Source organism: Panthera pardus, unplaced genomic scaffold (genome assembly GCF_024362965.1).
Source record: "Panthera pardus isolate Hobbes unplaced genomic scaffold, ASM2436296v1 HiC_scaffold_8, whole genome shotgun sequence".
NCBI classification, from domain to species: Eukaryota; Metazoa; Chordata; class Mammalia; order Carnivora; family Felidae; genus Panthera; species Panthera pardus.
Window position 1 is genome coordinate 50,745,227 of NW_026527013.1, and position 27,309 is coordinate 50,772,535.

Here is a 27,309-nt window from a genome sequence, read left to right on the forward strand (position 1 = left end):
GCCTTTTGTGGCTGCATCATGCACTGGCATGATATTATTGCCATGCATTTCTGAATATGGTGTGAATAAAATGCCCTCACTCAATGGTGGCACCATCCTCTGAGGTGGGCGAGGTGCCAGGCTAGCACCCTCAACTCCAAGAGCTGGCATGATGCCTGAATTCCACTATGGGAAATGAATTCCTTGAAGGAAGCTTTTAGCATCTTCCAGAATCCTCTGTTACATTTTCCTTGGATAGTTGAGTTGCCCATTAGGTCAGCAAATAGTTATACAGCATCTACCAGGTGTGGAAGATATAAAGACTTCAGACAATCACGGGCTAATGCTTTAGTGGGTTTTAATTGTCAACCAGCCTGCCTCGTTGTAATTTAAAATGGTCAACAGGGTGAACTGGGATTTTAATTCTAGTTGTTAGCGGACTGATACTGTTCTTATGAATGGGGGCACTTGTCAGAGAGACCAGCATGGCCCAGAGTGTCCATGGGCTCTGCGACTCTGGAGAGCCAGAGTCCTCATGACAAGTGCCAGGGCCTAAGGATGAGGGAATGTGAGTATGGGGTTGTGAGTTTGGGGTGCAGGTAGCAGGGGGCACAGGAAATATGGCAACCCTCGGGTGGCCTGGGGGGCTCCAGGCTCCTGAAAATGATCATTCTGACAGGAGCTCTGGAGAAGGACTTGTAGGACAAACCCCGGGCCATCTTTGTGCTAGGACTCCAAGATGGTGGTGGAGAAGTAGGGTTGGTTCTTGGGGAAACCCACCCAAGACACCCAAAAAAGCCTCCGTTGTCAAGGACAGTATGTTTGGGGCCAGTCTGTGTGCAGTTCTGTCCTGTCGGTCTCACGGTGCCTGAAAGGTTTTGAAAACTCAAATGGCCAGGGGAAGAGCACTAGGCTTGGGAATCATGAGCCCCAGGTTAGAATCTGGGTTGCACAAACTCACCAAAGTCATTTCTTCTCTTGACCCTCGTTTCTTCGCTAGTGAGAGAGATGCCAACCCCTACCTCTCAGCCACTGAGAGGCAGTAGGAGCAGTGGTTTAGAGGCTCTGACTCTGGAGCCAACTGCTGGGATTCAACCATTACTTCTGCCATGTACAAGCTGTGTGACTTTTGGCAGGTTAATTGACCTCTCTGTGCCTTGATTTCCTCATCTGAAAAATAAAGCTAATAATCATTTCTGTGTCAGTATTCCTATAAAAATTCAATATGGTAGTATGAGGAAAGTCCACAGAACAACTTCTGGCATTAGCAGGTACTATATAAGTGTTTGTTTATTTAAAAGGTGGCCAAACAGGATATTTTTCAAGCCTGCCACCCACTACCACCTAAGGGAAGGGTAACAATTTGGGGAGGGGGTTTGCTGCAGTAGCAGGTACCAAGGCCTTTCCCCAAGGAAAGAGGGGTTCTTCCTGTGCCTCCCAATCTAAGTGTGGGGGAGCCCAGGAGAACCTTTTGGGTGGACTGGGGAAACCTTTCCAGGAGAAGTCATAGGCATTCCTCCTTGGCTGGACCCCCGCTGAACTGCAGAATCTCAAAGGCCACTCTAAGCATTAATGTAGTTCCTCGCAACACCAGACAAGAGTCCCAAGAGTTCCCCAAACTTTGGGGGCATGCAAAACATAAGCCCTGGGTTAGCCCCTCAGAGAAGCCTAAGGTGGGTGGCTACCAGGAGCAGCCTGCACGAATGGGGGGCCTAGTACTTTCGACTAAGTTTCCTGCCCACCCCCCAAGCCCATTAATAGGTTGAAGCCTTCACCCCCAAAGTGACTATTTGGAGTAAGGAAATAATAAAGGCTAAATGAGGTCATAAGAATGAGACCTTGATCTAATAGGATTGGAGTTCTTGTAACTCCATGGCACGAAGGCATCCCTTTGCAAGCCAGGAAGAAAGCCCTCACCTGAAACCATATCGGCCTGCACCTTGATCTTGGACTTCCAGCCTCCAAAAATGTAAGAAAGAAATCTCTGTTGTTTAAGCACCCAGTGTATGGCATTTTGTTATAGCCTCCAGCATTAAGACTCCCAGAATGACTATACATCCCCAGGCCCCAAGGAGACTCTGGAGGGCTGCCTGCCAGAGAGCCCTGGGGGTGTGCGCCAGGGACAGGACCCCAAATCAGGCAGAGAGTAGAGCTGGGGAGGCCATGGCACAGATCCCTACAAAGCATCCTCCAGAGAGAGAATGGGGTGGGGTGTCTGCCATTTGTCAGCTCAGAAGGGACAGCTATAGATAGCGCTCACTTTGTAAAAAGGCCTTTGGAGTTTTGCCCCCACAGCCCATCATCACCCCCCAGAGTATTGGTCATGGGGTGCAAGGGGAGCCGGGCACTGAAAAGCCAGACCACATCCCCTTCCCTGCTCTGGTTCCCAGCCAGGGTCAGCCTCAACCGGGTAGAGGAGAGAAGTGTCACGTTAGAAATAAAACTAAAATTGCAGGGGCGCCTGGGTGGCTCAGTCGGTTAAGCGGCCGACTTCGGCTCAGGTCATGATCTCACGGTCCGTGAGTTCGAGCCCCGCGTCGGGCTCTGTGCTGACAGCTCAGAGCCTGGAGCTGTTTCAGATTCTGTGTCTCCCTCTCTCTGACCCTCCCCCGTTCATGCTCTGTCTCTCTCTGTCTCAAAAATGAATAAACGTTAAAAAAAAATTTTTAAAAAAAAAACTGAAATTGCATTCACACCGGGCTGTCTTTGTTTTTTGTTGTTGTTTTGCTTTGTGTTTTGTTTTAATTGAGGTGTGATGCTTTGCTACCCACAGTGTGGTCCCCAGATGGGACATGAGCGTCAACTGGAAGCCTGTCAGAAATACAGTCTCAGCTCCCACCCTAGACCTGCTGGGTCAGAGTCTGCATTTCTTTTATAGGTTTTTTTATTTATTTTTAGTGGGGAGAGGAGCAGAGAGAGAGGGAGAGAGAGAATTCTAAGCAGGGATTGGGAGCTGTCAGTGCAGAGCCCATCGTGGGGCTGGATCTCATGAATGGCAAGATCATGACCCAAGCCGAAACAAAGAGTCCTCACTTAACTGAGCCACCCAGGTGCCCCCAGAATCTGCATTTCAGCAAGAGCCCCGGTTGATGTGTGCCCACAAAAGTTTAAGAATACTGGTATAACATACACCTCTGTGAGAAATGTTTACAAACAGACATGCCCAAGGAACAACCACCCCAACACCTCTCCTCCCAGCTGCAGCCCCAAAAGGGATTGACTCACTAAGGTGAAAGTCCAGACAGTGCTCACACAATAAGACCCAGGATCTCTTACCTCTCACTCCAAATGAGGACTTTCCAACCTCCTTGCAAAAATAGAAGCCAGGATCCCTATGTAGCATCTCTGCACAGGCTGGTCCCCACTCCCCATCAAAAGGCCACCTTTGGTTGCAAACCACAGGTCTTCTCCTTCTCTTTCAGAATCACCCCGTGGCCCAAGGGAAACCTTTGGCGTCACTGAGTTCCAGTCTTAGCACCACCGCATAGCAGCTGTGTTACCTTGGGCATGTTACTGCACCTCTCTGAACCTCAGTAGCTCCCACTGTTTTCTAACAGTTATGGCAGAGATCCAAAGAGAGTGGACATGATGTGACTAGCACAGTGCCTGGCATGTAACTTCACCGCCCACTCGTTTAACACAAATAACTAACAAATCATACCCCTCCCTCCATTTGAATAAACATTACTACCTTTGATTAGCAACTAAAATATCAAGCTCTGACCATGTGCTGAGCACTGTTGTACCTTCCTTGCATTAATTCCTGTGTTTACTCACTTAATCTCAGGAGTTAGGAAACATAATTACCCCCATTTTACAGAGGAGGAAACTGAGACATGGTGAGATTAATTAACTCGCTGGACGTCACACTGGGTATGTAGCAGAGCCAGAATGAATCTAATTTTATACAGTCCAATACATATCTCATCTTTCAAAAACACACATCGCAAGATTTTCTGTGTTAAACAGAAGTATAACGGCCTTGAATGTCAATTCAGAAGTACAGTAGTTGTCCCTTTTCCAAGGTGAATACGTTCCAAGATGCCCAGGGGATGCCTGAAATCTCAGGTGGTACTGTGCCCTACATATACTTTTTTCCCCAAATACATACACCTGTGAGAAAGTTTAATTTATAAATTAGGCAGAGTGAGGGATTAACAATAATAAAATAGAGCAATTACAACAATATGCTGTAATAAAAGTTATGTGATTGTGATCTCTCTCTCTCTCAAAATATCTTTTTTTTTAAAGTTTATTTATTTATTTTGAGACAGAGAGAATGGGGTATGGGCAAAGAGGGGGGGGAGAGAGAATCCTAAGCAGGCTTGACACAGTCAGTGCAAAGCCTGATGCGTGGCTCAAACTCACGAACTGTGAGATCATGACCTGAGCCAAAACTAGGAATTGAAGTTGAACACTTAACTGACTGAGCCCCCCAGGCACCAACCCCCGCCCTTTTTTTTCTTTAAGTTTATTTATTTATGAGAGAGAGAGAGAGTCTCTCAAAATATCTTGCTGTACTGTATTCACCCTTCTGGTGAAAGATGTGAGATGGTAAGATGCCTACATGAGGAGGTGAAGTGAGGCAAAAGTCGCAGGCATTGTGACATAGCATCAAACACTCCTGATCTGACCATACCTCAGAAGGAGGGTCCTCTGCTCCCAGGCGCCACTGACCACGGGTAACTCCAACTGCAGAAGGCAGACCTGTGGATCAGGGGTAAGGGGGGACAGGTGTACTCAGAATCCAGCTGAAAGCCATGAGAGTTTCTTGACTCCCCTCTGACGAGTTATTTCACGGGCAGAGCAATAATCAATCGCCCCTGATAGCTTCCAAACAGCCAAAAGCAAGCAAAGCCTTGATTGTCTGTCAGCTGCTTCTCTCCTGCTAGAGCAAACATTCAACTTGATTGGAATTGGACCCATGTTCACAATCGTCGCCTTGTCTCCATGTGAAGCAAGCCCATGGGTGCCAGGTCCTAAACCTGTAGAGCTCACATCAGCATAAAAAAGCACTAGATTCTTTCCTTCATCCTCCATTCATAAATTTTCTGGCTTAGCATTTCTGCTCTTATGTTCTTTCCAGACACGAATCCGTCTGGAGGTACCTCCATTTATTCACTCAATAAATACCTATAGAGCCCCTACTGGGTGCCAGGCACTATTCTCCAAAAAGCTAAATTCATTGAACAACTTCCCAGTTCTGATTCTCATGAATCAGTTTCACCTACAAGTCCCCTTTGGTCTCTGAAGGGGCCGTTACAGTTAATTCCTCAGAACATATGCTCAGAAACCCTGGCCATCCTGTAGGCTCAACAACCCCTCAGATAACCTGAGTTTCCAGATTAAAGGAAAAGACTGTCCTATTCCAACCCCTGAGATGAATCAGCATCTGAGACTCTGGCCTTTCCCTCTGCGTCCTCCCCTTTTCTGGCTCCCTCCTCCTCTCTCAGTTTGAAAGCTTTCTTCCCCCAATCTCCTCTGGCCCCCTTGCCCCCACTCCAAAGCCACTTTCTCCTCAGCACCTCTCCAGGGCAAGACGCCCAGTCCGTGCCTCTGGTGTGTGTTTTGTTCCAGACCACCGAGCAATTCTCCTACACCAGCTGGAGTCCTACAATTCAGCCCAACTCTGACACTCTCTGCCTGGAGTCCCACAAGGACTGCCCCCTACACACACTTCAGATGCCAAACTGAAGTCCAGGTTTTCACCTGTGCCTCTGACCACCCTGGGATGAGTGGTTCCCAGGACCCCCTTCTTGGGTTGGATTAATTTGCTAGAGCAGTTCACAGCACTCAGAGGAACACGACTAGACGACCGGGGTATTATAAACGGATATAACTTAGGAGCAGTCAGGTGGAAGAGATATGTGGTGTGTGGGTGTGGGGGAAGGGTGTGGAGCTTCCGAGCCCCCTCCCAGCGCCCCCGTGTGTTCACCAGCCCAGAGGCTCTCCAAGTCCCAGCCTCTGGGGTTTTATGGAGGCTTCCTTATTGTGGTCATTTGTTGCAGAGGCAAAAGGGAACAAATTCGGGGAGAAGTTTGGGCGCTTCTACCATGTGTCAGTTTCCTGGGCCTCTGTAACAAAGTACACAAATGGAATGGCCAAAACAGACATTTGTTGCCTCCCAGTCCTGGAGGCTACAAGTCCCAGCTCAAGATGCCAGCAGAGCCACACTCCCTCTGAAGGCTGTAGGGAAGGATGGATTCCAGGCGTCTCTCCTCATGGCTGGTAGTTCCTTGGCTTGTGGCAACCTGCCTGCAACCTTCACATCGCATTCCCCTGTGTGTGTGTGTCTGTCTCTGGGGCCAAATTTCCCCTTTTTATAAAGACACAGCCATATGGGATGAACACCTACCCTAATGAGCTCAACAAACTGGATCATCCCACAAAGACCATATTTCATTTTTTTTAATGTTTATTTATTTTGAGAGAGAGAAAGAGACAGCATGCAAGCAGGGAAGGGGCAGAGAAAGAGAGAAAGAGAGAGAGAGAGAGAGAGAGAGAGAGAGAGAGAGAGAGAATCTCAAGCATGCTCTGCACTGTCTGTGCACAGCCCCATACAGGGCTCGAACCCATGAAACCACGAGATCACAACCTGAGCCAAAACCGAGAGTCAGATGCTTAACCGACTGAGCCACCAGGCACCCCACAAAGACTGTATTTCTAAATACAGGCCACATTCACAGGTGCTGGGGGGTCAGTACTTAAACATTGTCCCTAAAAGCTGCCCTTCTTTACAAAGCCTGGGGAAGAGGGTAATAATTCCTTCCCTGCAAAAAGAAGCAATCTCTGCTGCTGTCCCCTAGTTCACTGCCACCGGCCTGAGAAGCAAGTGCTGGATACCCAGTATCCACCCATAACTCATCCTACTCTGCGGGGCCTGTAGGTGCTGGGGTGCCTCTCCCGGCTACGAAGTCCTCCTCCCAGGTGGCAGCCCCCTCGGTCCCTTCTGCTGTAGCTCTTGCAATGTTCACCTCCCATCCTCAGCACCTGCCACACGCCACACATCCAGTAAGTGTCTGTTGCAAAAACACACTCTTCATCTTTGTTTCCCGTCCGCTGAGCTCAGCAAAAAACACCAGCACTAAGTCGATGTGTGTTGAATTTAAAAATGAGCCCAGGAAACTTTCCGTGGACACAGAGGAGCTGACCTCAACCTGTTTTCAAACGCGGCATTGTTTATGAAGTGGTGACATTCTCTGAATCACCGAGACTCTGCAGGCAGCTCACATCTGCGGCTCAGGCGGAATTAAATTGGAGCCAATCCTTTTTGAAGCAGAGATTGAGATCCTATGGGATACTAAGGAGACAGGGAGCAACAGACTTCTCTCTCTCATCCCGGCCCGGCAGAGCTCTGCACGGTGTTTCAGACAGACACATCGCCTTCAGGGCCTAGAACATCAATGGGGTTTGGGGTCAGCTCAAAGAGATGCGGAGACCCAGCCTGCAGAACCACGTCCAGACATCAGGTCTCTATGCATTAACGAAGCTGTGCTGAACACAGAGGCTCCTGCTGTTCTCAGAGACCAAGGCCTGGTCCGGGGCTGAAAGGAAACAGTAAACACTGCTCTCCTCCAAGGGCACACACAGCCCCTCCCCCGGAGCTCACTCCAGTGTGGTTTCCTATGGGTGTTGCTGTTGGCCCTTGAGGCTGGCAAACCTTCCACCTCTTTTCTCTCACCAGCAGGGCAAAGTGGACTCCACCTATGCAAGGGCAGGGCTCCTAGTCTCCCCTGTTTTGGTAAGGACTCTGGCAGGGAATATGGTGACTTGGGTTCATTTGCTCACTCTCATTCCCTGATGGAAAGGGAGATGAGGATTCAAGGAATCGCAAGGAGGTGTGGGACTCGAGGCAGAGACAGTCTTCCCTTGGGTGGGAGAATGAGGCCAGGAGAGCACATCTCCGCTGTGGTGCCATCCCGCGGTGGCTCCGATGAGCCTCTCAGCACCCGAGAGCAGAGTTAGCAAACTACATACAGCCTGTGGGCCAAAATCTGGTCGCCACTTCTTTTTATAAATAAAGTTTTACCAAAACACAATCATGCCCCTTGATTTACATACTGTCTATGGCTGCTGTTGTGCTACGCCCGCAGAGCTGAATCATTGTGACAGAGACTATATGGCCTGCAGAGCCTGAAACCAGAGGCAACTTCATGGCCATGCAACCCCCAGGGCCCTGGGCTTAGAAGACACCTTAGTTTACTGTTCTGCTGCCACTGTCTTGAAATTCCTAATTATTTTTAGCAAAGGGCCCCGCATTTTTGTTTTTCACTGGATCCTGCAAATTATGTAGCTGGTCCTGCCTAGAACATTTACTTGCTGGCCCCAAGTTTGCCTACTTTTGCCTGTACTTTTCCAACCCTCCCTTTCATGCCTCAACAATTCCAGCCTTGGGAAGCTCACTCCTTTCTGAAGCAGCCTATTAGACTTCTGGACAACTGAGAATGAGTGCTTCCCGGTACCCTCAACAGTAATCCCATCAGATGTCATTATCAAAAGCCCACAGTGAGCCAGGCACTGGTTTGAATGAAGCCAAAGTCTGCCACTTACTCACCAGTCCTTGGGACCATTCAGAATAAATCTCATCCCTTAAACGTTCATGGATTTGAGTAAGGTTCTTCTGTTCTTCCCCTAAGTCTTCTCTCCTCCAAATTGACATGGCTTTGTTTCTCATTAAGACATGCTTCTAGTTCTTGTACCATCTTACCTACCCTATCTAGATAGGATCTAGCTTCCCCAAAACCCTCTTAGAGAATGGAGCCTGAGTGTACAAGGCTCCAAGTGTAGACTGACCAGTGCAGAGTTGAGTAGGTCAGTCACCTCCATCATTCTGGGTATATATCTTTATTAATGCATCCTGACATCACATTGCCTTCTTTGGAAAGCATTCCAAGAATCTCCAAAATCTCTGGTAGGAATCAGTTACCAAAATCTGGCAAGAGGCGATGGTGTCATTATCCTCATTATATAGATGAGTACACTGAAGCTTGGAGGGGGTGGCCTGCTGATTGGCAGATGACCAATTACTTCCAGTTCTGTTTCCAAATGCTTACTTCTCCCCTCCACCAACCAACACTTTTTAGAGGGCCCACAGTTTCTTCACCTGTAGAGTGCAGAAACTGGGTCTCTTCCAGCTCAAGAATGCTGTGATGTGTCTGCTAAATGCAGACTCCAAAAGCCAAATAGTAAACAGAAAATAGATGCCCTCTGCCTAGATCTAAAACTCCTATGAAAAACTAAAAGGTGTCCTATTCTACTCATCCTAGCCTTATCTCTCTCAGAGACATCTGCAGACATGATCAATCTTGCCGGATAATGTAGCCTTAAATCTAATAGTTATTTGAGTCTTCAGATTGTAGTGCTATGACTCTCCCGGTGCGTCTGTCTATATCATCTTTCCCATTACTTCCCCTTTTCTTATTCCACAGATTTATGAGTTCCTGCACATCCCATTTGCAAAGATTTTTTTTTTCCCTCTCTCCCTTAGCAAGCCAAACAACAACCCTTTAAAATAAGAACGCGGCGTCCTCCATAAAACCCCAGACACCAAATGGGCTTCAGAAAATCACTCTCTCTGCTTTACTGGGCTCTCATGTCAGGAGCATCGCCCCAGGGTTGACTTGAAAGCTTCATCTTTCAGTCTGTTCTCTGTAACATCTTCTCTGTGGGTACAAGGGCCCACTGGTGCCCTGTGAGGTTTGTCTCTGTGTGTGAGGTACAGAGTCTCGGCGTGAGGAACACGGCCGGCTTCACCATCCAAATTGGACAGGTGAGGACACTAGGCACAGAGAAGGTAAAAAGCCCACCCGAGGTCACAAAAGTGGCTAGTGATGGGGCAAAAAAAGACCTCACGACTGACAGTTCCTGAGTTAAACGCTCTTTCGTTGCCACGACATTGCCTTTGGAAACAGGATCGTCATAAATGAAATGAGAGACAGCTCTCTTTCTGCCTCTGGCTTCTAGCTCTCCCCACCCTGCTTCTCGAAATCCAATCATCCTTCTGGTCCTGCTGAAGTGCCACCGCCTTCAAAAAGTGCACCCTGGTCACCTCAGGCCACAGCATTTCCTTCCTCGGACATCCAAAATGGGCATTAGTTGCCCCACATCCTTGGTTCCTCAGCATTGATTGCCATCTCCAGGCAGCAACCCTTCCAACGTGACAAACAGGACCACTCCGTTACACCCTCGGTGAGGGGCAGCACACAGAGAGCCTCAACAAACGGCCGCTGCTGTTACTACCAGTGTCACTCTTTGTTCCTGTTCCCATGACTGTGAAACCAGCTACCCTCAAATTGAGTTCGTGGACTCTGTGGCTTCGGTATTGGGACAGGACACAGAACAGCTTGTCTGTTGCACGACGTCTGGGCTTCAGCCGGAAGGCACAGAGGTTCAGGGCTGACGTGAAGCCCAGGGCCTGGAGTCATCCAAAGCCTCAGGCACTCTCCCCTCGGACAGGCCGATGCTGGCTGACAGCCTGGGGCCCTGGACCCTTCGCATGTGGTCTCTCCCCTTTGGCGAGTCAGGGCTTCCTGAAAGCGAGCAGCTGAGTTCCAAGGGTGGGAATCCTGAGAGGAGAGAGCCAGGAAGCTGTCTCCGTCCTATGGCCTGGCCCAAAAGCCACGTAACATCAGTTCTGCTGTGCTCTGGGAGTCGTAATCATCTAACCCCCTGCCAGGATTAAACAAGAAGAACACAGACCACTGTGGTGGAAGGAGAGTGTCCTACCAGAAGAGCAGAGATGTGGCCATCTCTGAAAAATGCAAACGTCCATGACCTGTTACCACTGCTTCCACTTTAGGATGAGCCTCTTCCTGATGGCTCCGTCCCTTGTGAAATGCCATTGCCTCAATTGCCCTAGCTTTTCACCGGGCATCTGGCCCCGCAGTGGACAAAACTCAAACTCAGGCTGAGCTCCCTGGCATATGGCAACACTTTCTTTGTCCCAACTCTTTACAGGAGAAGGTACATACTCCCATGAGCTGGGGGCCCAGGCAGGGGGATGAAGGAGAAAACAAACAGGTAATTCCTAAGAGAGTTAGTAATAGAATTTTCTAGTTGCCTGCCATTTACCCCTAGTGACCACTGTGGAGGCTACCAACGTGCTCTGCCCACAAATCTGCATTTCCCAGCCTCCTCTGCTGAGAGGGATGGCCGGTGAGAAATAAACAAAAGCTGTCAAGCGGGACTTCCGGGAAAGCTTTCGAATGGAGCCGACTCAGCTAGCCGATGCCTTTTCCTGGCGCACCTCCCCACGTTTTCTTCTTCCATATGCTAGCTGGAAAAACGACAGCCACCTTGTGCCCAGGAGGTGGCTGTAAGAATAGCAGGACAGAAAGAGGGAGGTCTGGGAGCCTGATGCCACAATGGGGCTACCACAGTAGTTCTGTACTATGTGACAGGGAGAAAAGCCCCCACCTGGCACCAGCCACTAATATCTTGCATTTTATTAGCGATAGCCGAGCACAGTTACTTACAGAGCCTGGCTTTTACGCCGTGGTCACCTTGACTGTCTTCCTGCCTCAGACTCACTCAGCTCTGATCACCAGTGATCTTCCTCGCACATCATTCCGAAAAAGACTGCCTGCTGTGCCGAGGTCTTCAATGGCTTAGCTTTTTATTGTTTATTTATTTATTTTGAGAGAGAAAGAGAGTGCCTACGAACAGGGGTGGGGTGGGGGGGCAGAGAGAGAGAGAGAGTCCCAAGCAGGCTCCATGCTATCAGCACAGAGCCTGATGAGGGCTTCCATCCCACAAACCATGAGATCATGACCTGAGCTGAAATCAGGAGTCAGACACTTAACCGACTGAGCCACCCAGGGGCCCCAAATCCATACTCTTTAGTATGACATTTGGGTCCTTCCCACACAGGCCCGAGCTGAGCCTCATCACCTGCCCTGCCCCTGCCAGACAACCCAGGCCCCAGCCACTGCACACGGCTTAGCATCCTAGTTCACACTGGTCCTCTGAAACTTATGGTCTTTCCACCCAAGAGGTTCTAGATAGTGAACTCCTGCTTACCCTTTAACAAACCCCAAAGGCACCTCCTTTAGGAAGCCTTCCCTGATTCCCTCAAAGTAAGCTATTGCCTCCTGTGGACCTCAAAGGCAAGTCCTTTGTAAAATATCTCTGATCCGTAGCACTTGCCACACCCTATTATAATTACTTATTTTTGAATCATACTGTCCTCCTAGACTGTGAGCTCCTCAAGGCAGCGACAGAGTCTGATTGCTCTGTTTATCCCCAGCTGTTGGCAAATCCTGAATGAATGAGTGGGCAGATGGATGAATGGATGAACGGATGCACAGCCCCCGGAAGCTGGGGACTCCGACTCTTCACCCTTCAGGCTGTAGAGGCCTTGAGTGACGGCTGGTTGGAGGAGGACCCAGGAAAAGTGAGCAGGCACCTAAGACAGGTGCATCCCGCTGACACCCATGCAATGTCTGGGGCCTGTGGACACTCTGGAAGCTGTCACCGGGGGGGCAGGACAAAGGGCAGCATGAATGTGGACCTCCTATCCCCTCCTTGTGGTACCAAGAGGGCATGGGAGTGTGCGCTATCCCATCAAAGGTCTGCTTCCCTGGAAAACTCCACAAGTGGGAAAAAGTTAGCCCTGCTCCAGGCCACCAAACAGCAAGTCCAGGTACTAACTACCCCAGTGAGAATCCCTACCAGACAGTAATTCCGTTCCCGAAGCCCTTTCCCACACAGGAGCTCATCTCCTCCTCTCTGAGAGGGTAGGCATTCCACGGGTGGGAACCTGGTGGACCAGAGAGGAGAGGCGTGCCCAAGCTCACAGTCAGCAAGAGGCGGAGCTGAGGACCAACCCAACCCCCCTCCCAGAGAAGCCCAAATGCTGATGGCAGCCGTGCGAATTCCAGAACCCACTCCAACCGCCGAGCTGCCCCATGGCCCACAGATGCCAGAGCCTCTGCTCTCTCGGGTGAGGCCCTGCGCCCTCGGCAGTCCCTGTAGGGAGTGCTGGGCCTTCCAGCAGAGCTCCAGTCTTAATTTTAGCTTGGAGGCCTGCCACGGAGGCTTTAGCGAGAGGCAGGCTGAAGTTATGTGGGACAGCTGTCAGCTGGCATGCTGGGTGGGGCCTGTTGAGCCGGCAGGGGCACAAGTCTGGGGACACCAAACCGTGTCCCTGCCCCAAGTCTTTTCAGCCCCGCTGGCCACACGGCTCAGACCTCCTCCTGCGGTCCCCCAGCTCCGCGATGATGGCCGAAGAACACACAGACCTGGAGGCCCAGATTGTCAAGGACATCCACTGCAAGGAGATCGACCTGGTGAACCGAGACCCCAAGAACATTAACGAGGACATAGTGAAGGTAGGATCGGCGGGCCTGCCTGGGCACCACCGCCAGGAGGGTGTCTGCAGAATGTTTGGACGGGGGACGGGGGATGGGGGAGGGCTCTGCTCCACACACAGCCGGCTTCCCCGACAAGAGGCCCTGTTCCTCTGTCTTCTCCAAATCCTCCCTCAAAAGCCAGCATGTACACCCCCCCAAGGAACATTTAGCATAAACAAGAGCAGGACCTCAGCCGCACAAACGTGACGCAGGTGTTGCCCAGGGTGGGGAGGCAAGTCACAGACCAGAGTGCCTCCCTACTCCTCTGAGCTTCTTCCCATTAGCGCCTGGCCCTTGTCCCAGGATGGAGACCAGCGGGTGGCCGACTTGGGCTCTTTCTCACGCCAGGGGTCATGTCTGCGGTCTCCATGGTGGGCGTGGGGTTAATCCCCAAAAGGTGGCTTCCAGCAGGGCTGGCAGCCGCTCGTGGGGGCACTCATCTCCCCAGAGTACTACCCCATGTCCACAGCCCATGGTGTGGGGGCCGTGCCCAGTGCTCATGCCAGGTCCTGCAGCCAGGCCAGGGCAGAGGCCTCTCAGACACACCCAGGCCCCTGAAAGGGACCACTCAGAGGGAGGTTACCGGGCTTTCGGGGAGTCTCCCCAACAGCCACTGTCTGAGTCAGCCCCTTTCCTCATCTGGATGCCCCCAGCAGCCTGACCGCCTCCGGGCCCACACCCTCCGTCTAACCTCCAGTCGGTAGCCACGGGGATCTTCCTACAGCAGAATTCCTGGAAGAAGGGTGGCCAACCACTGGCATCAGAGTCACTGGAAGGGCTTTTAAAAGGGCAGGTGCCCGGGGCCTCCAGGGTCCAACTAAATGCATCAGAATCACAGATCAGCCCTGTCCAATAGAAATGTAATGCAACCCATCATACAATGACCAGATGTCATTTTACATTTACATTTTACATTTTTCTAGTAGCCGTGATTTTTATTTTTTCAAAAAAAATTTTTTTAACATTTATTTATTTTGAGAGAGAGAGAAACAGACAGAGCACAAGCAGGGGAGGGGCAGAAAGAGAGAGAAACACAGAATCCAAAGCAGACCTCAGGCTCCGAGCTGTCAGCACAGAGCCAGACAGGGCTCGAACCCACAAACTTGTGAGATTGTGACCTGAGCCGAAGTCAGATGCTTAAATGACTGAGCCACCCCGGCGCCATGATTTTAAAGAAGGAGAAAAAACAAGCAGATGAAACTAATTTTCATGATATTTTTCTATTTAGCCTAATATTTCCAAAATAGTATCATTTCAACATGTAATTGATATAAAAAACAATTATCAACGTACTATTATACAGTCTTTGCTCATCTTTGAAATCCACCATGTATCCTTCCCTTACATTGCATATCAGTTCAGATTCCAAATTTATCAGAAATCCTTGTCCTGTATTTAGATCTCATAAACTGCGCGGCTGAAATCAATTCAACACACCCAAATTGTTCCAAAGATTTTAAAAAGTTTTCCAATCTCAGAATTAAGTATCACTTCTCACGTTTGAACTAAAATGAAACAAGATTTAGAACTCTTGTGTTGCCCTGGTCATAGGTCAAGTGCTCAAAACTCGTGACCGCTGCATTAGACAGCGTGGCTCTGGGCTTGCTCTGAAACACAGCCCCTGCATTATCTTCTTCTGGAGGAATACCTCCCATGCTGGATAAAGTCTAACTTCTCGGCCATGGCTTTCAAGCCCCAACTCAATCCGGCCGCAACCTTCCAGCCCTCAAGCCAGGAGCTGGCCATACCAACCAGAACATATTCCTGTGTCTGTACCAGGAGCAACCCCCACCCCCTTCTTCCCTGGGGTGAATGCACTGCTCAGCTTTGAAGACCCAGCTCAAAGGTCACCTCCTCCAGGAAGACTGCCTCAGCTCCCCCAGGCAGTCAGTAACTCCCTCCTCCATGCCCCCGCTTCCCTCCAGGCACTTCTCCGTAATAGCTCATCTTATGCTGTGACTGTGTTTATCTGTATCATTAGTGGCAGAAATAGGGTAATTATGGCACAGTGAGAAGAGCTACAAGGGGGAAATTACTACACGCATGTAAAACAGTATTCATCATGGTTTGTGCAGTGCAGCCTGGAGGACATAGTCCCGAACTCGGCTTTAACAGACCTGCTTTCAGATTTACTCTCTTCTACCTCAAAGCAGTGACCCTGGGCAAGTCACCTAGGTTTTCAGAACCTGAGTTTTCCTCTGTAAAATGAGCATAATATCATTTACTCCACCGGGTAAAGGACTCTCAGAGCAGCCCTGTGCAATAAAAGTATAATGTGAGGAGTAATGAAAATAAAGGATTTGAAAGTGCCTAACACAGTAACTGGCGTGCAGCAAGGGTGTGACAAGTGTGAGCGGAGTTGGAGCCTGGAAGAGTTTGCAGGACAGGACAGCGAAGCCATGGGCCAGCTTTTACAACCAGGTTCCCCCCTGGCGGTCCCTAGGCGGCTGCTGGGGTGGAGAAGAGAACCCCAAGGGAGAACGTGGCTTCTGAAAGAGACCCACAACAGGTGACAAGTGTAGAGAGGCTCTCAGGCCCTACTGAGCCTGGAGTGAACGGGCTCCAGGCTCCAGGCCCAGGTTATAATCTCAGTGAGGGATGGGGGCAGCCATACAGACACGGCTGTTTACACAACCCTCCCCTGGGGCTGAGACCTGTCTCTCCTGAACCCCAGAAAACAGCCCTCAAAGGCTAAGCTTTTAAAAGGCCCTGCAAATAATCTTGTTGAGGGGAGATTATTATTTGGTATATTTATTGGACGCTCCCTGGCTTGGGGAGTTATTCTGTTTTTAATAACTGAGAAATGAAAAAGTTTTGAAATTCAGGATGAGGATCATAAAACGGAGTTGGATAAATAGCACAAACAGGTTGAAGTAGACTTCAGGTTTGTGTATGGTCTGTGAAAAAAGAAAGAAAAGGAAAAAAGGAGACAGGAGAGCTGGCCAGGAATTGGCAGGGGGTGGGGAGGTGGGGGGGGTGGGAGGGGGGTGGCCTGGCCAGTCTGTCTGAACAGGAACCTGGGGCATCTCGGCTTCTTTGATCAAGTGGGGAAAAAGACAAGAAGGAGGGAGGAGGAAGGAAAAGGAAGTGAGGAGGCAAGAGAGACGGAGAGAAAGAGAAACAAGGCAGACGCTGAGATGAAGGCTCAGGAGGGGCCTGTCAGGGTGGTCATGAGGACTAATAGGCTCCTCATGGCCTAGGATGGGAGACACAGTAAGATCCTAGAATAAGACTGAGCTACAGAGACCCAAGTTCTAGTCCCAGGCCTGACACTAGCTTGCTGTGTGACTCCAGGGAAATCCCTTTCCCTCTCTGGCCTGAATCTTGGTGTAGACACACACTGGGTGGAGAAGAGGAAGACCTGTCCTCTCTGCAAACAGCTGCTGAGGTTTCATACAGGATGCAGAGCAGGAGATAGACCCATGGTGATGTGGATTGGACCCCCAGCAGATGGGAGGCGCTCCGTTTGACTTTATCCAGAGTCAAAACTTCCCCAAACTTCCCCGAGTAAGGCCTGGTACTGCCCTTGAACCTGGGCTGGAAAATGAGTGCCAGATGCAGAGGGAGAGCCTTGTCCAGCCTAACAGACTTGAACTGTGGTCCCCAAGGTTCAGGGCTAGGTCTTGGGCAAAGGCTCATGGGGATTAGAGCTAAGGACCTGGGATGAGCACATGCAGTTCCCTCTGCCCCGCCCTCCATGTCATCGCCACTCACAGAGTACGCTTCCACGAATCTTTACTGAGCACCTGCTATGCACCAGGTCCTGTGCTCAGAGGAGTTGGGGATGAGCCAGACAGACCCACAGCGCATAAACCCCCCATGCCAGGCTGAGGGGGGTGTTAACGTACAGCAACAGTCCCCAGGGTTCTCCACTGTTCCCTTTAGACCCATGTTGTAAACCTCCAGCCCTCTTTCCATGCATTCCTGCAGGACCTCAGTCCCAGCACAAAGGCCTCTGAGTTATTTCTGAGAGGGCTCAGGGCCGTCTCCCTAACGCGCACTGAGGCACTCACACCCTTAGGCAGGAAGGAATGCTTGAGCCCAAAGCATCACACAGCCTCTTCAGCCTCAGTCTTCAACTGCTCTCCCCTCGGCCACTCAAGGTCAAACAGGGGGACAGACCTGACCCCAGCCCATCCTACTTGTTCCCACTCCACCTGCAACCTACATCTGCCGCTAAACACCCTTCTCCCTTGGAAAAACACACAAACCACACCCTGTGCCTATCAGCTCAGGCTAACAAACAACCAGAAGACCCAGTAGCCACCAGCTCTGTGAACCGTGCTCCCATTTGGGGCCCATCTGGACATTCTGCTGCAGAAAGATGAAACTGACCTGGTACTTTCTCTGGAGAAGACTCCAACCCAACAGAGAGGATGAGACTAAAATCATGAGAATATCTGGGAGAAGGTGCTAAACACCATAAATAAGTGCCCGATGAAGTGTCATGGGGTTTAGGGAGGAAGATTTTACTCTCGTCTGGGAAAATCAGGAGCCACCTTCACGGGGAGGTGGTAGCCCAGGTGCATGTACAAATGGGAAAAAAATTAAAATGTGCAAAGGGAAAATAAGGCTTTTGAAGAAAAGGGAACAAAATAAGCAAAAGCCACAACATCAACAAGGATGTGGGTGGACAAGGATGCTTGGGTGTGAAAGAAGAAAGAAAAGGAAGAAGGGAGACAGGAGAGCTGGCCAGTCCTTCCTTATTAGTCTTACCCTCTGTCAAGTACCTCTAGAAAGGGCTACACTGCACGAACTCACACTGAAGTATTTACAATTTAGTGTTATGGGGACTCCTAGGTATTAACTAATCTAGTTTTTCAAAATGGCATCCTCTTTCTTGGGGACCTGGTTAAAATGCACATTTCTGGGCTCTGCCATCAGAAATTTCTATTCAGCATGGCTGGTGAATGTTTTGCACTTTCAAGTACAAACAGGTCTCTCTTGTCCCGTAGAAAATAAACCTGGAATTCAGCTTTCCTTAGAGACACACTGTATAAGTTATCTATCGCTGTGTAACAAATCATCCCAAAACTCAGTGGTATAAAGCCACAACCAAGTGATGGTCTCCCACAGTTCTGTGGGTTGACTAGACTCAGCTGGGCAGTTCCACTGCTCTCACTGGTGGCCTCTCAGGCAGCGGCAGCCACCGAGGACCTCTGCTGAGCTGGAACACCCAAGACGGCTCACTCCTATGTTTGGTGCCTTGGTGGGGACGGATGGAAGGCAGGGCTAAGCTGGGATGCTGGGCTGGCCGGGTCTCTCCCTCATGTGGCATCTCCCCCAGATTCTAGAGCAAGGTAAAGTAATGGACTTCTAACTCCACCAGTCTCTACATCAGGGCATAAAAGTAGACTTTTAATTTGGCGGCTCGAGGCTCCCCAAGGAAGAAACTTCCAGGCCTTTGTAAGGCTTAGTTCCAGACCTGGCACATCGACCCTTCTACTGCGTTCTGGTGATTAAAGCAAGTCACGGGGCAAGCCCACATTCAGTGTGGGATGAGAAGAGGCAAGGGCACAAACCCTCAAGGCCATGACTAACTGGGGGTCATCTTTGGAGACTGGTTAACCACCCACCAAAGGTGGACAGAACACTAAATATAAGATACATGGCCAGAAACCAACACCTACAAGGGCCAAATTGGGAGCAGTGTACTGGTTATCCCAGACTGTACACAATTCTATTGTTATTACCACTTACAACCCGAGAAGCAAAACTTTGCCATTTTTCAGCTGTTTTACAGCTAACACCTCCTTTTAGCTTCCTACTGTATACGCCAATGCTTCTCAAATTATCCGGCTTGAAGGGCCAGTTTTTATCATTATAATCTCAATCTGTGGTACACCAATACTTTTATAAAATTCAACAAAAATGTATGACCACGGAGATGAAATGAAACGGGCATCTCCAGTGTAAGCCCCAATTTTTATTATCTTTAGACTTAACAGACCTAAAATTACTAGCTCAAATTTCTGTGACTGTTTTTAAATGCTTACTCTCAACTTCTATACATACCTTGTTGAGAAGAGGGTCACTGGCCATGGACCGCCCTTTAGGCAGCAAGGCAATGGGCAGGAAAAGGAAGACCCAGCAAAACTAAGCCTCCCCCTTGGGTGTTCGGACTCCAAATCTAACTCTGAGTCATTAGGAATCTTGGCCCAATCCTCCTGGTATAGAGTTAAAAAAAAAACAAAAACAAAAACAAAAACCGGAGGCCCAGAGAGGGAAAGTACCATGCCCAAAGCCATACAGTAACTCAGTGGTCAAGTGGAGACTGGAACCAGATGTCTATCCCCCTGCCTAGAGCCATTTCCCCGCCCAAAGATACTCTATCTGAATTGTCCAGGGCCAGGGCACCTGGGTAGCTCAGTCGGTTGAGCATCCGACTTTGGCTCAGGTCATGATCTTGGGGTCAGTGAGTTCCAGCCCCGTGTCGGGCTCTGTGCTGACAGCTCAGAGCCTGGAGCCTGTTTCGGATTCTGTGTTTCCCTCTTTCTCTCTCCTCCCCCACTCTGTCTCTCTCTTCTCAAAAATAAATAAACGTTGCATTGTCCAGGGCCCCGGATGCCCAAGGACTGAGTCATACAGGAATCTGGGGAGGTATTTTTGACAGGGGGTGGCTGCTGGCCTTCCCCGAATCCTCCGGCAATGCCTGGACCTGCTGTCTTGCACCTTCCCCGCCCTCTTGGGAGACAGCGGGGGCCACGTTGGCTGGTTCCGATTAATCAACTGGCCCTCTTGCTGTTCCAAAAATAAATACGCCAGAGAAGGGGACACCAACTGAACGAGCAGCTACATTCACCCTTCCCACCCTTTGCCCTTCCCTCCAGCTGCACACCAAGCCCTGAGGCTCTTTTGATGGATCCAGCCCACACCCAACCACCTTCCCAGAAAAAGCCATCTCCTCTCCGCTTTAGAAAGGAATTAAGAAATGAAGTCACTGTGTGCTTCTGATACACTGGCATGACTGCCTAGCCCTGCCTGAGCCGGGTCTTATAAATACCTCCCCAAAGTAGGCGCTGTGGACAAAGCTGGCCCAGTGCTCAAACAGCTGGGCCTGACAGGACAGCCCATCCCTCTGAGAGCACATTTTCTGATTCCCAGAAAACGGAGCAGTCGCCTCATGCTCAGTGCCCAAAGGCGTCATGGGCAATAATTCAAATGTCAGCATCAATGTCTTCTGCAAAGTAATAATAATTAAACGACGCAACAGAGAGGTCCCTGGGAGTAAGATTACTACCGTAAACAGCAAATGAGGGAAAAGAGGCAGAAGTATGCGTGCACATGCACACACACACACACACACACACACATTTATGACTAGGTAGGCTGGAGAGTTACTGTACTTAGGATCCGGGGTGTCAACAGATTTTCTGAGATATATTTGCATAGGTACTTCAGAACAATTGAACAAATAATTACCTTCACTGAGCACCTACCACGTGCTAGGGATTGGGCTGAGCGTTGCCCAAGAGGTGGTATGCCTAGCACAAAGTGGGTGCTGAATAAGTATGTGTTGGGATGGGGGACAGGCATGGGTGTCTGTGAATGGATGGGGAGATCCATGGATCAATGGATGGATGGATGGATGGGAGATAGGTAGGTGACTAGATGGTAGGGAACAAATGGATGGATAGGTGATAAATTATTTCTATTCCTCATAACAAGATTGTAAGACATAGCAAATGCATTTTTGCAGTTGAGGGAGTGAAGCTCAAAGAGGTAAGTCATCTACCAAAGTCACTCATCAGAGTGGCACCTGCCCTAGGGTGCAAAGCCACCTTCGGGGCTCGAACATCCTCCCGAAGCGAGCACTCCGTAACAACCAACATGAGCTAACAGTTATGAACCAGGTATTCTGTGCCAGGAAGTTTTCTGAGTATTTAGATGTCTTATTCAATCCTCCGACAAACTTTATGAGATGAATCCAGGAAACTGAGGCACAGAAAAGCTCAGACACTTGCTGAAGATGACAGAGCCAGTTAGTAGCAGACCTAGACTCCAGCCTCAGCAGCGTGACTTTAGACAGGGTTCTTTTCCACTCTTCAGCCTCTTAGAGGCCAGACACAAATACTCAAAGGTGTTGAAAGGCGGGATACGCTGGACTAGACCAACAAGACAGGCTGGGCTACAGAGGAGCAGGGTGGGTGGCTGGCTTTAAATAAGGGGCTGGGAGCTCTGCCATGGGGCAGGTCTCTCTGGTCGACAAGGACCAGACCTCAGATGCTCCACAGTAAGAATCCACCTTGGGGTCTGGCCCCAGCTGGGGCAGCATGCAGAGCTTAGATTAGAATCAGGACACCTGATTCAGTCTGAGCCCTGCTCCCTCCCACCTCTGGGCTGTGTGGCTCCCCGTGAGGTGAGGAGGCAGGCCTGGGAAATCCGTGAGTCAGGGGTACACCATCCTAAGGAACAGCCACAAGAAGGGCAGGGGAGGCCACAGGCACTGAGTGGGAAAGGGAAGGAAGGAGGAAGTGCCTGCTGGGACAAAGGCAGGGAGGCACGTCTCCACCCTAATGTCTCCTTCTGATGGCAAAGGTCCTGGGGCTGCACTATGCTCCAGAAGCCAGCCAGGGTGCTAAGAGGCATCAGGCTGAGGCACGGCCATGATGGAGGAGGGGCAGGCTACAGAGGTCAGAACTCCTCAATCCAGGATCCAGGCCCCAGGGATCTAACTGCACCTCAGTAATCATTCTGGGTGTCCCCAGGTCAGGGCTGGAATGGTTCTCCCAGACCTATCCTCCCCATCTTCTCAGATTTGAAAGCTCTCTGGGGCACCTGGGTGGCTCAGTCAGTTGAGCGTCTGACTTTGGCTCAGGTCATGATCTCATGGTTTGTGGGCTCAGGCCCCACATTGGACTCTGTGTTGACAGCTCAGAGCCTGGAGCCTACTTTGGATTCTGTGTCTCCGCTTCTCTCTGCCCTTCCCCTGCTTATGCTCTGTTTCTGTCTCTCAAAAAAAAAAAAAAAAAAAGAATAAAAAAAATTTTTTGTTAAAAGATTTGAAAGCTCTCCCAAGAAACAGCAACTCTGAATCTTTGCTTCCATATAAGCCAGATGTAGAAGATGTCAGCCCTTTCCATCCACTGTCTAAAGCCATAAGATGTTCCCCAACCAACTTGGGCCTTCTTTTCCACATATCCAGCACACCACTTTTCCATCTCTGCCTCCAAATCCCACAGTCCACCAAAGTCCCAGACAGCCACCACCTCCTGGAAGCTCTCCAGGAATAAGTGCGATCTTTCTGAGAAGATGAGGACCATATTTGTATTCTTCCCTCCAGCTCTGCCCTTTCACCCAGGGGGCCATAAATGACCTCTGCTGAAACCCCAGAAGAGAAAGCTGGAGGCTGAGATTTAGGGAGGTGGGGGTGGGGGGCGTCCTGGAAGGCCCTACTGACTCCCTGAGTCAGCTTTCCGCATCACCTGTAGCCCGAAATGTCAGCACATCCACTCTGTTCTCCATAAACATACCATCCCCTGGGTGGGGCCTCATCCTCCGATGTCTCCAGAGGGATCCGGGGATCTGAGGCATGGCACAGGAACTCAGAATCTAGTCACGTGAGAAAAACAGGACCCACCATTGTACGTGCAACATGGGTATGTCCAACCCCTCCCCCAAAAAGTTACTCTGGAAAGGAAAGTACTAAAGCAATGACATCGTTAGTACTAGGGAAATACAAATTGGAGTTGCTTTTGTTTTCTTTCTGCTGTTGCCTGAATTTTCTGCAATGTGGCTATGTAATTTTATAACGAAAAGTACTTTGAACCTCATGCCTAGATGAGAGGACCCCCTTCCTCCAGCAAAAGCAGGGAAAGGGTTGACCCTGGAAGACTGATGTTGGAGCTCTGCCCCCACCAGCCCCCACACGTGTCCCCTCCACCATTAGTCTGATTAGTTTGAGCATTCATTCAACCAACTTTTATTAAAGTAGCCCAGGAACATGGAAGATGGCCCATTTTACAGACACGACAGCTAAGGCTTAGTGACGCTAAAGGACATCACATGTGAGAAAGAAGCTATGATAGTCTTCAATGCATAGCAGGGACTCAAGAAAGGTTAGTTAAATGACTTGGCTGAAAGTACAATGTTTTTTCCCTCAGGTTTACTGATTATTTTTTCCCACTTCCCAAATGGGGCCTCAGTCACCATTTCATTGGAATGTGTGAACCAGATTCTCTGAGCACGCATGCTCCTCCCAGCTGCCAGACTTAGGAAAGTCTGAGGTTGCCACAGGACTAGAGTGAGGGAAGCACCTGTCTGCTGCACAAGGTGTTTCAGGCCTGCTCGACCACACTCAGTTGCAGACACCTTTGCTAGCCAGGACAACATGGCCCTCACTTTGCCACATGCCACATCCTAAAATAGCTCTCAGACCCGTTTGCCTCTCTCTGGCCCCCCACCATCACCCCAAAACAGCCTGTCGTCAGGTCTCACCTGGAATATTGTCACAGTTCCCTGCTGGACCCCACCTACATCCTCTCTCCCAACCACCACTGGCCCAACAAGCTGCTCAAAATTCAGATCAGAGAACAGAGAAAGGACTGATGGTTGCCAGAGGCAGGGGTAGGTGGCGAGTGAAGGGGGTCCAGAAGAACAAACCTCCACTTATAAAATAAGTAAGTCAGGGGATGTATGGTGACTGTACCTAACAATACTGTGCTGCACATACAAAAGGTGCTGAGTAGATCTTAAAAGTTCTCGTCACACACACAAATTTGTACCCATGTATGGTGACAGATGTTAACTACACTTACTGTGGTGATCATTTCCCAATACATCAAAATACTGAATCATTATGTTGAAACTAATTATGTATCAATTATACTTCAATTAAAAAAAATCAACTCAGATCTGGCTAAGCCAGTCCCTGTGCAAAAAAAGCCTTCAGAGACTGTTCATCACAGAGTGACTGTCCCTCCAGGCCTCTCCAGCCCCACTCTGGCCACTCTGGGCTTGCCCTCAGCCTTACGGTAGCACCTGCATCACCCTGAGGGCACACACTGTCTATCTGGTTAAGTCCCAGCCCCACCCAACATGCTGTTCCAGCCCATGCCCCTACCTCCACCTGGCTACCTTCAAGTATTGGCCTGGCTGGATGTGTCCTCTTTACCCCCAGGATGACGAGGACTGTCCAACTCTGTAGGATCATAAAATATCAGAATTTGAGAACCACACCTCTAGGTCTGCACCTGCATTACTGATGGCTTTAAGCAAGTCACTTAATTCCCCAAGGGCCTGCGTATCCACCTGTGAAATGAGGGGGCTGGACCAGCCCCCGTGTCTCACCGCTCTAGGGAAGCATCGGCAGCACCCGGGGGCTCGCTGGAAATGCAGTCTCAGGCCCTGCCCCGGCTGTGCGGGTCAGAAGGCCCAGTGGTGGGGCCCAGCCATCAGGTGCGACAAGCCCTCCAGAGGGTCCTGAGGCTGGCACCCCAAAGCCCGAGGAGTGGGTGGACGCTGTGACCCGAGGATTGCCCCTCCCGCCCCTGCAGGTGGATTTTGAAGACGTGATCGCAGAGCCTGTGGGCACCTACAGCTTCGACGGAGTGTGGAAGGTGAGCTACACCACCTTCACTGTCTCCAAGTACTGGTGCTACCGCCTGCTGTCCACGCTGCTGGGAGTCCCGCTGGCCCTGCTCTGGGGCTTCCTGTTCGCCTGCATCTCCTTCTGCCACATCTGGGCGGTGGTGCCGTGCATCAAGAGCTACCTGATCGAGATCCAGTGCATCAGCCACATCTACTCCCTCTGCATCCGTACCTTCTGCAACCCGCTCTTTGCCGCCCTGGGCCAGATCTGCAGCAACATCAAGGTGATGCTGCGGAAGGAAGTGTGAGGCCAGGTGGGGCGGTAGGGGTGGCCGGGCAGCAGGGGGAGTCAGGGGAGGCTGGCCCCACCGTACTTCTCCATGGGCCTGCCGGCGAGCTCTTTCTCTTTAGGGACTGCTATTCCCCCCCCACCTCCCACCCCAAGATGGGAGTACACCGTGTAGGGAAGCCAGAAAGAAAAGACAGCCCCGCCACAGAAGCACAGTGGCCCTTTGCTCTGCCCCCCACCCCCGCCCCGCCTCGATGCCCCTGTGACCGGGCACAAGGAAAGGTAATTTGCTAAGAGGCAGCTACTGTGCAAGTCTTTGCATTCACTCAGACTGTAACAGCATAAACCAGCACTCCGTTCCCACCCGGAGTCAACCTGTTGATGCACGCCGCCCAGGGAGGCTACCGGTGACTCTTGGCATTAGGAGGGTGGCTCCAATAAAGGGTTTAGGCTGCATTTTGGGAATGCTGTGTTTTTGTGTGTTCGCAAGGTAGGTGTGTGTCCTGATGAGCTCCAAAAATACAGTTCACTGCCCCGAAGAACAAGCGGGGCAAGTTGGTTGGTCCTTCTCTCTGTGAAATTGAAGAGCCAGAACAGAACTTGGTTTCTCTTGGGCTTCTTGTTGTCTGGGTATCCTTTCCCCTGTCTTTCTTAGGAGATTATATTCCCACCGAGGTCTGATGCCCTGGGCCAGCCAGCGGTCACCAACAGAAGAAAATGGCCCTTGGGCTGGAAGGGGCAGGAGACCCTCCCTGGGCACCACTGAGGGCAGGACTTGGGTTCAGAACCCTCTGAACCTCCCCTTTGGCTCACCAGACACCGAGCCCCTGGCATTGCTGCTTGGCACACGTATGCCTTCAAGCCCTCAGAGAAGTGATGAGGGCATAAGGTCCAGTTTGTGCATGTGTGGACCCACTACGGACATAAAAAACAACAGCAGAGGCATGTCACCTAACCCCACCGGGGAGGGGGGTGGGGAATAGCAATCTCACATTCTTCAGAGATGCTTTTCCCAAGAGTGTTATCCAGATCTTAGTCCTCAAAAAAAAAAAAAAAAAAAAAAAAAAAAAAAAAAAAAAGGTGGGTATGGATTTTGTGATTAAATTTCTCTGGAAAATGCTATTTCTCTCAGAGATTTTCAATAGACATGAGTACATTAAAGGCTCTGACAAGTCCTGCAGTAAAGAAATCTATTTAGGCCAGTGTGTCTCAATCCCACTTTTTTTTTTTTTTTCATACAACACCCACTTAAGTCTCATAAAATTATGGTTCCAGAGCAGGTTTTCAGAGGCATCACCTCACTGGTGCCTGGCCATGAGCCCAAGAGGGCTTTGGGGGTGGGAGGTGGGGTGGTGGGCAGTGTGGTAGAGCGGATTGAAAGACAGGGAGCAGGCAGCCTCAGTTCCAGTCCTGTCTCTTCTCCTACTTGGTGCCTGGCCATGAGCCCAAGAGGGCTTTGGGGGTGGGAGGTGGGGTGGTGGGCAGTGTGGTAGAGCGGATTGAAAGACAGGGAGCAGGCAGCCTCAGTTCCAGTCCTGTCTCTTCTCCTACTTGCCTCTTCTTTTATCAATTTTATCATCCATAAAATGATCTCTAATGTCCATCTCAGCCCTAAAATTTTGCCTGTTTTTGTTTTTTCTAGCATCTTATCATGAAATTTTCGAACACAGAGGAAAGTTGAAAGGGTTTGCCATGAACACCCATATGCACACCATCCAGGCTTTGTCACATCTCTGACACCCACCATCCTCGGTTTTCTTTATACATTTTTATAATTTTTTTAATGTTTATTTATTTGAGAGAGGTGGAGAGAGCAAGCACGCACAAGCGGGAGACAGGTAGAGAGAGGGAAGAGAGAGAGAGAATCCCAAGCAGGCCATTGGTGCAGAGCCTGACATGGGGCTCTAACTCACAAACCGTGAGATCATGACCTGAGCCCAAACTAAGAATTAGATGCTTAACCAACTGAGCCACCCAGGCACACCTCTTTATGCATTTTTAAATAAGCCGCAGATATCAGTATTTTTACTTCTGAACACTTCAGTAGCCATCCCTTGGTTGTTTCCAGGTGGGGAAGTGACAGCCCAGAGAGGTCAGCAGAGTTGCCAAAAGGCACACAGCTAGCCACCATTCGAGCACAGCACCTCTAGCCCACCTCTCTTT

At 50.2% G+C, this 27,309-nt stretch overlaps 1 protein-coding gene across 1 annotated transcript; it reads left to right on the forward strand.

Annotated features, from left to right (window-relative positions):
- Positions 1–13,066: 13,066 nt before the first annotated feature.
- Positions 13,067–25,602, forward strand: CAV3 (caveolin 3). The gene is made up of 2 exons (XM_019428294.2): positions 13,067–13,307; positions 24,824–25,602. The coding sequence occupies exons 1-2, from the start codon at positions 13,194–13,196 to the stop codon at positions 25,163–25,165; spliced, it is 456 nt and encodes a 151-aa protein (XP_019283839.1). The 5' UTR covers positions 13,067–13,193; the 3' UTR covers positions 25,166–25,602.
- The last annotated feature ends 1,707 nt before the right edge of the window (positions 25,603–27,309 follow it).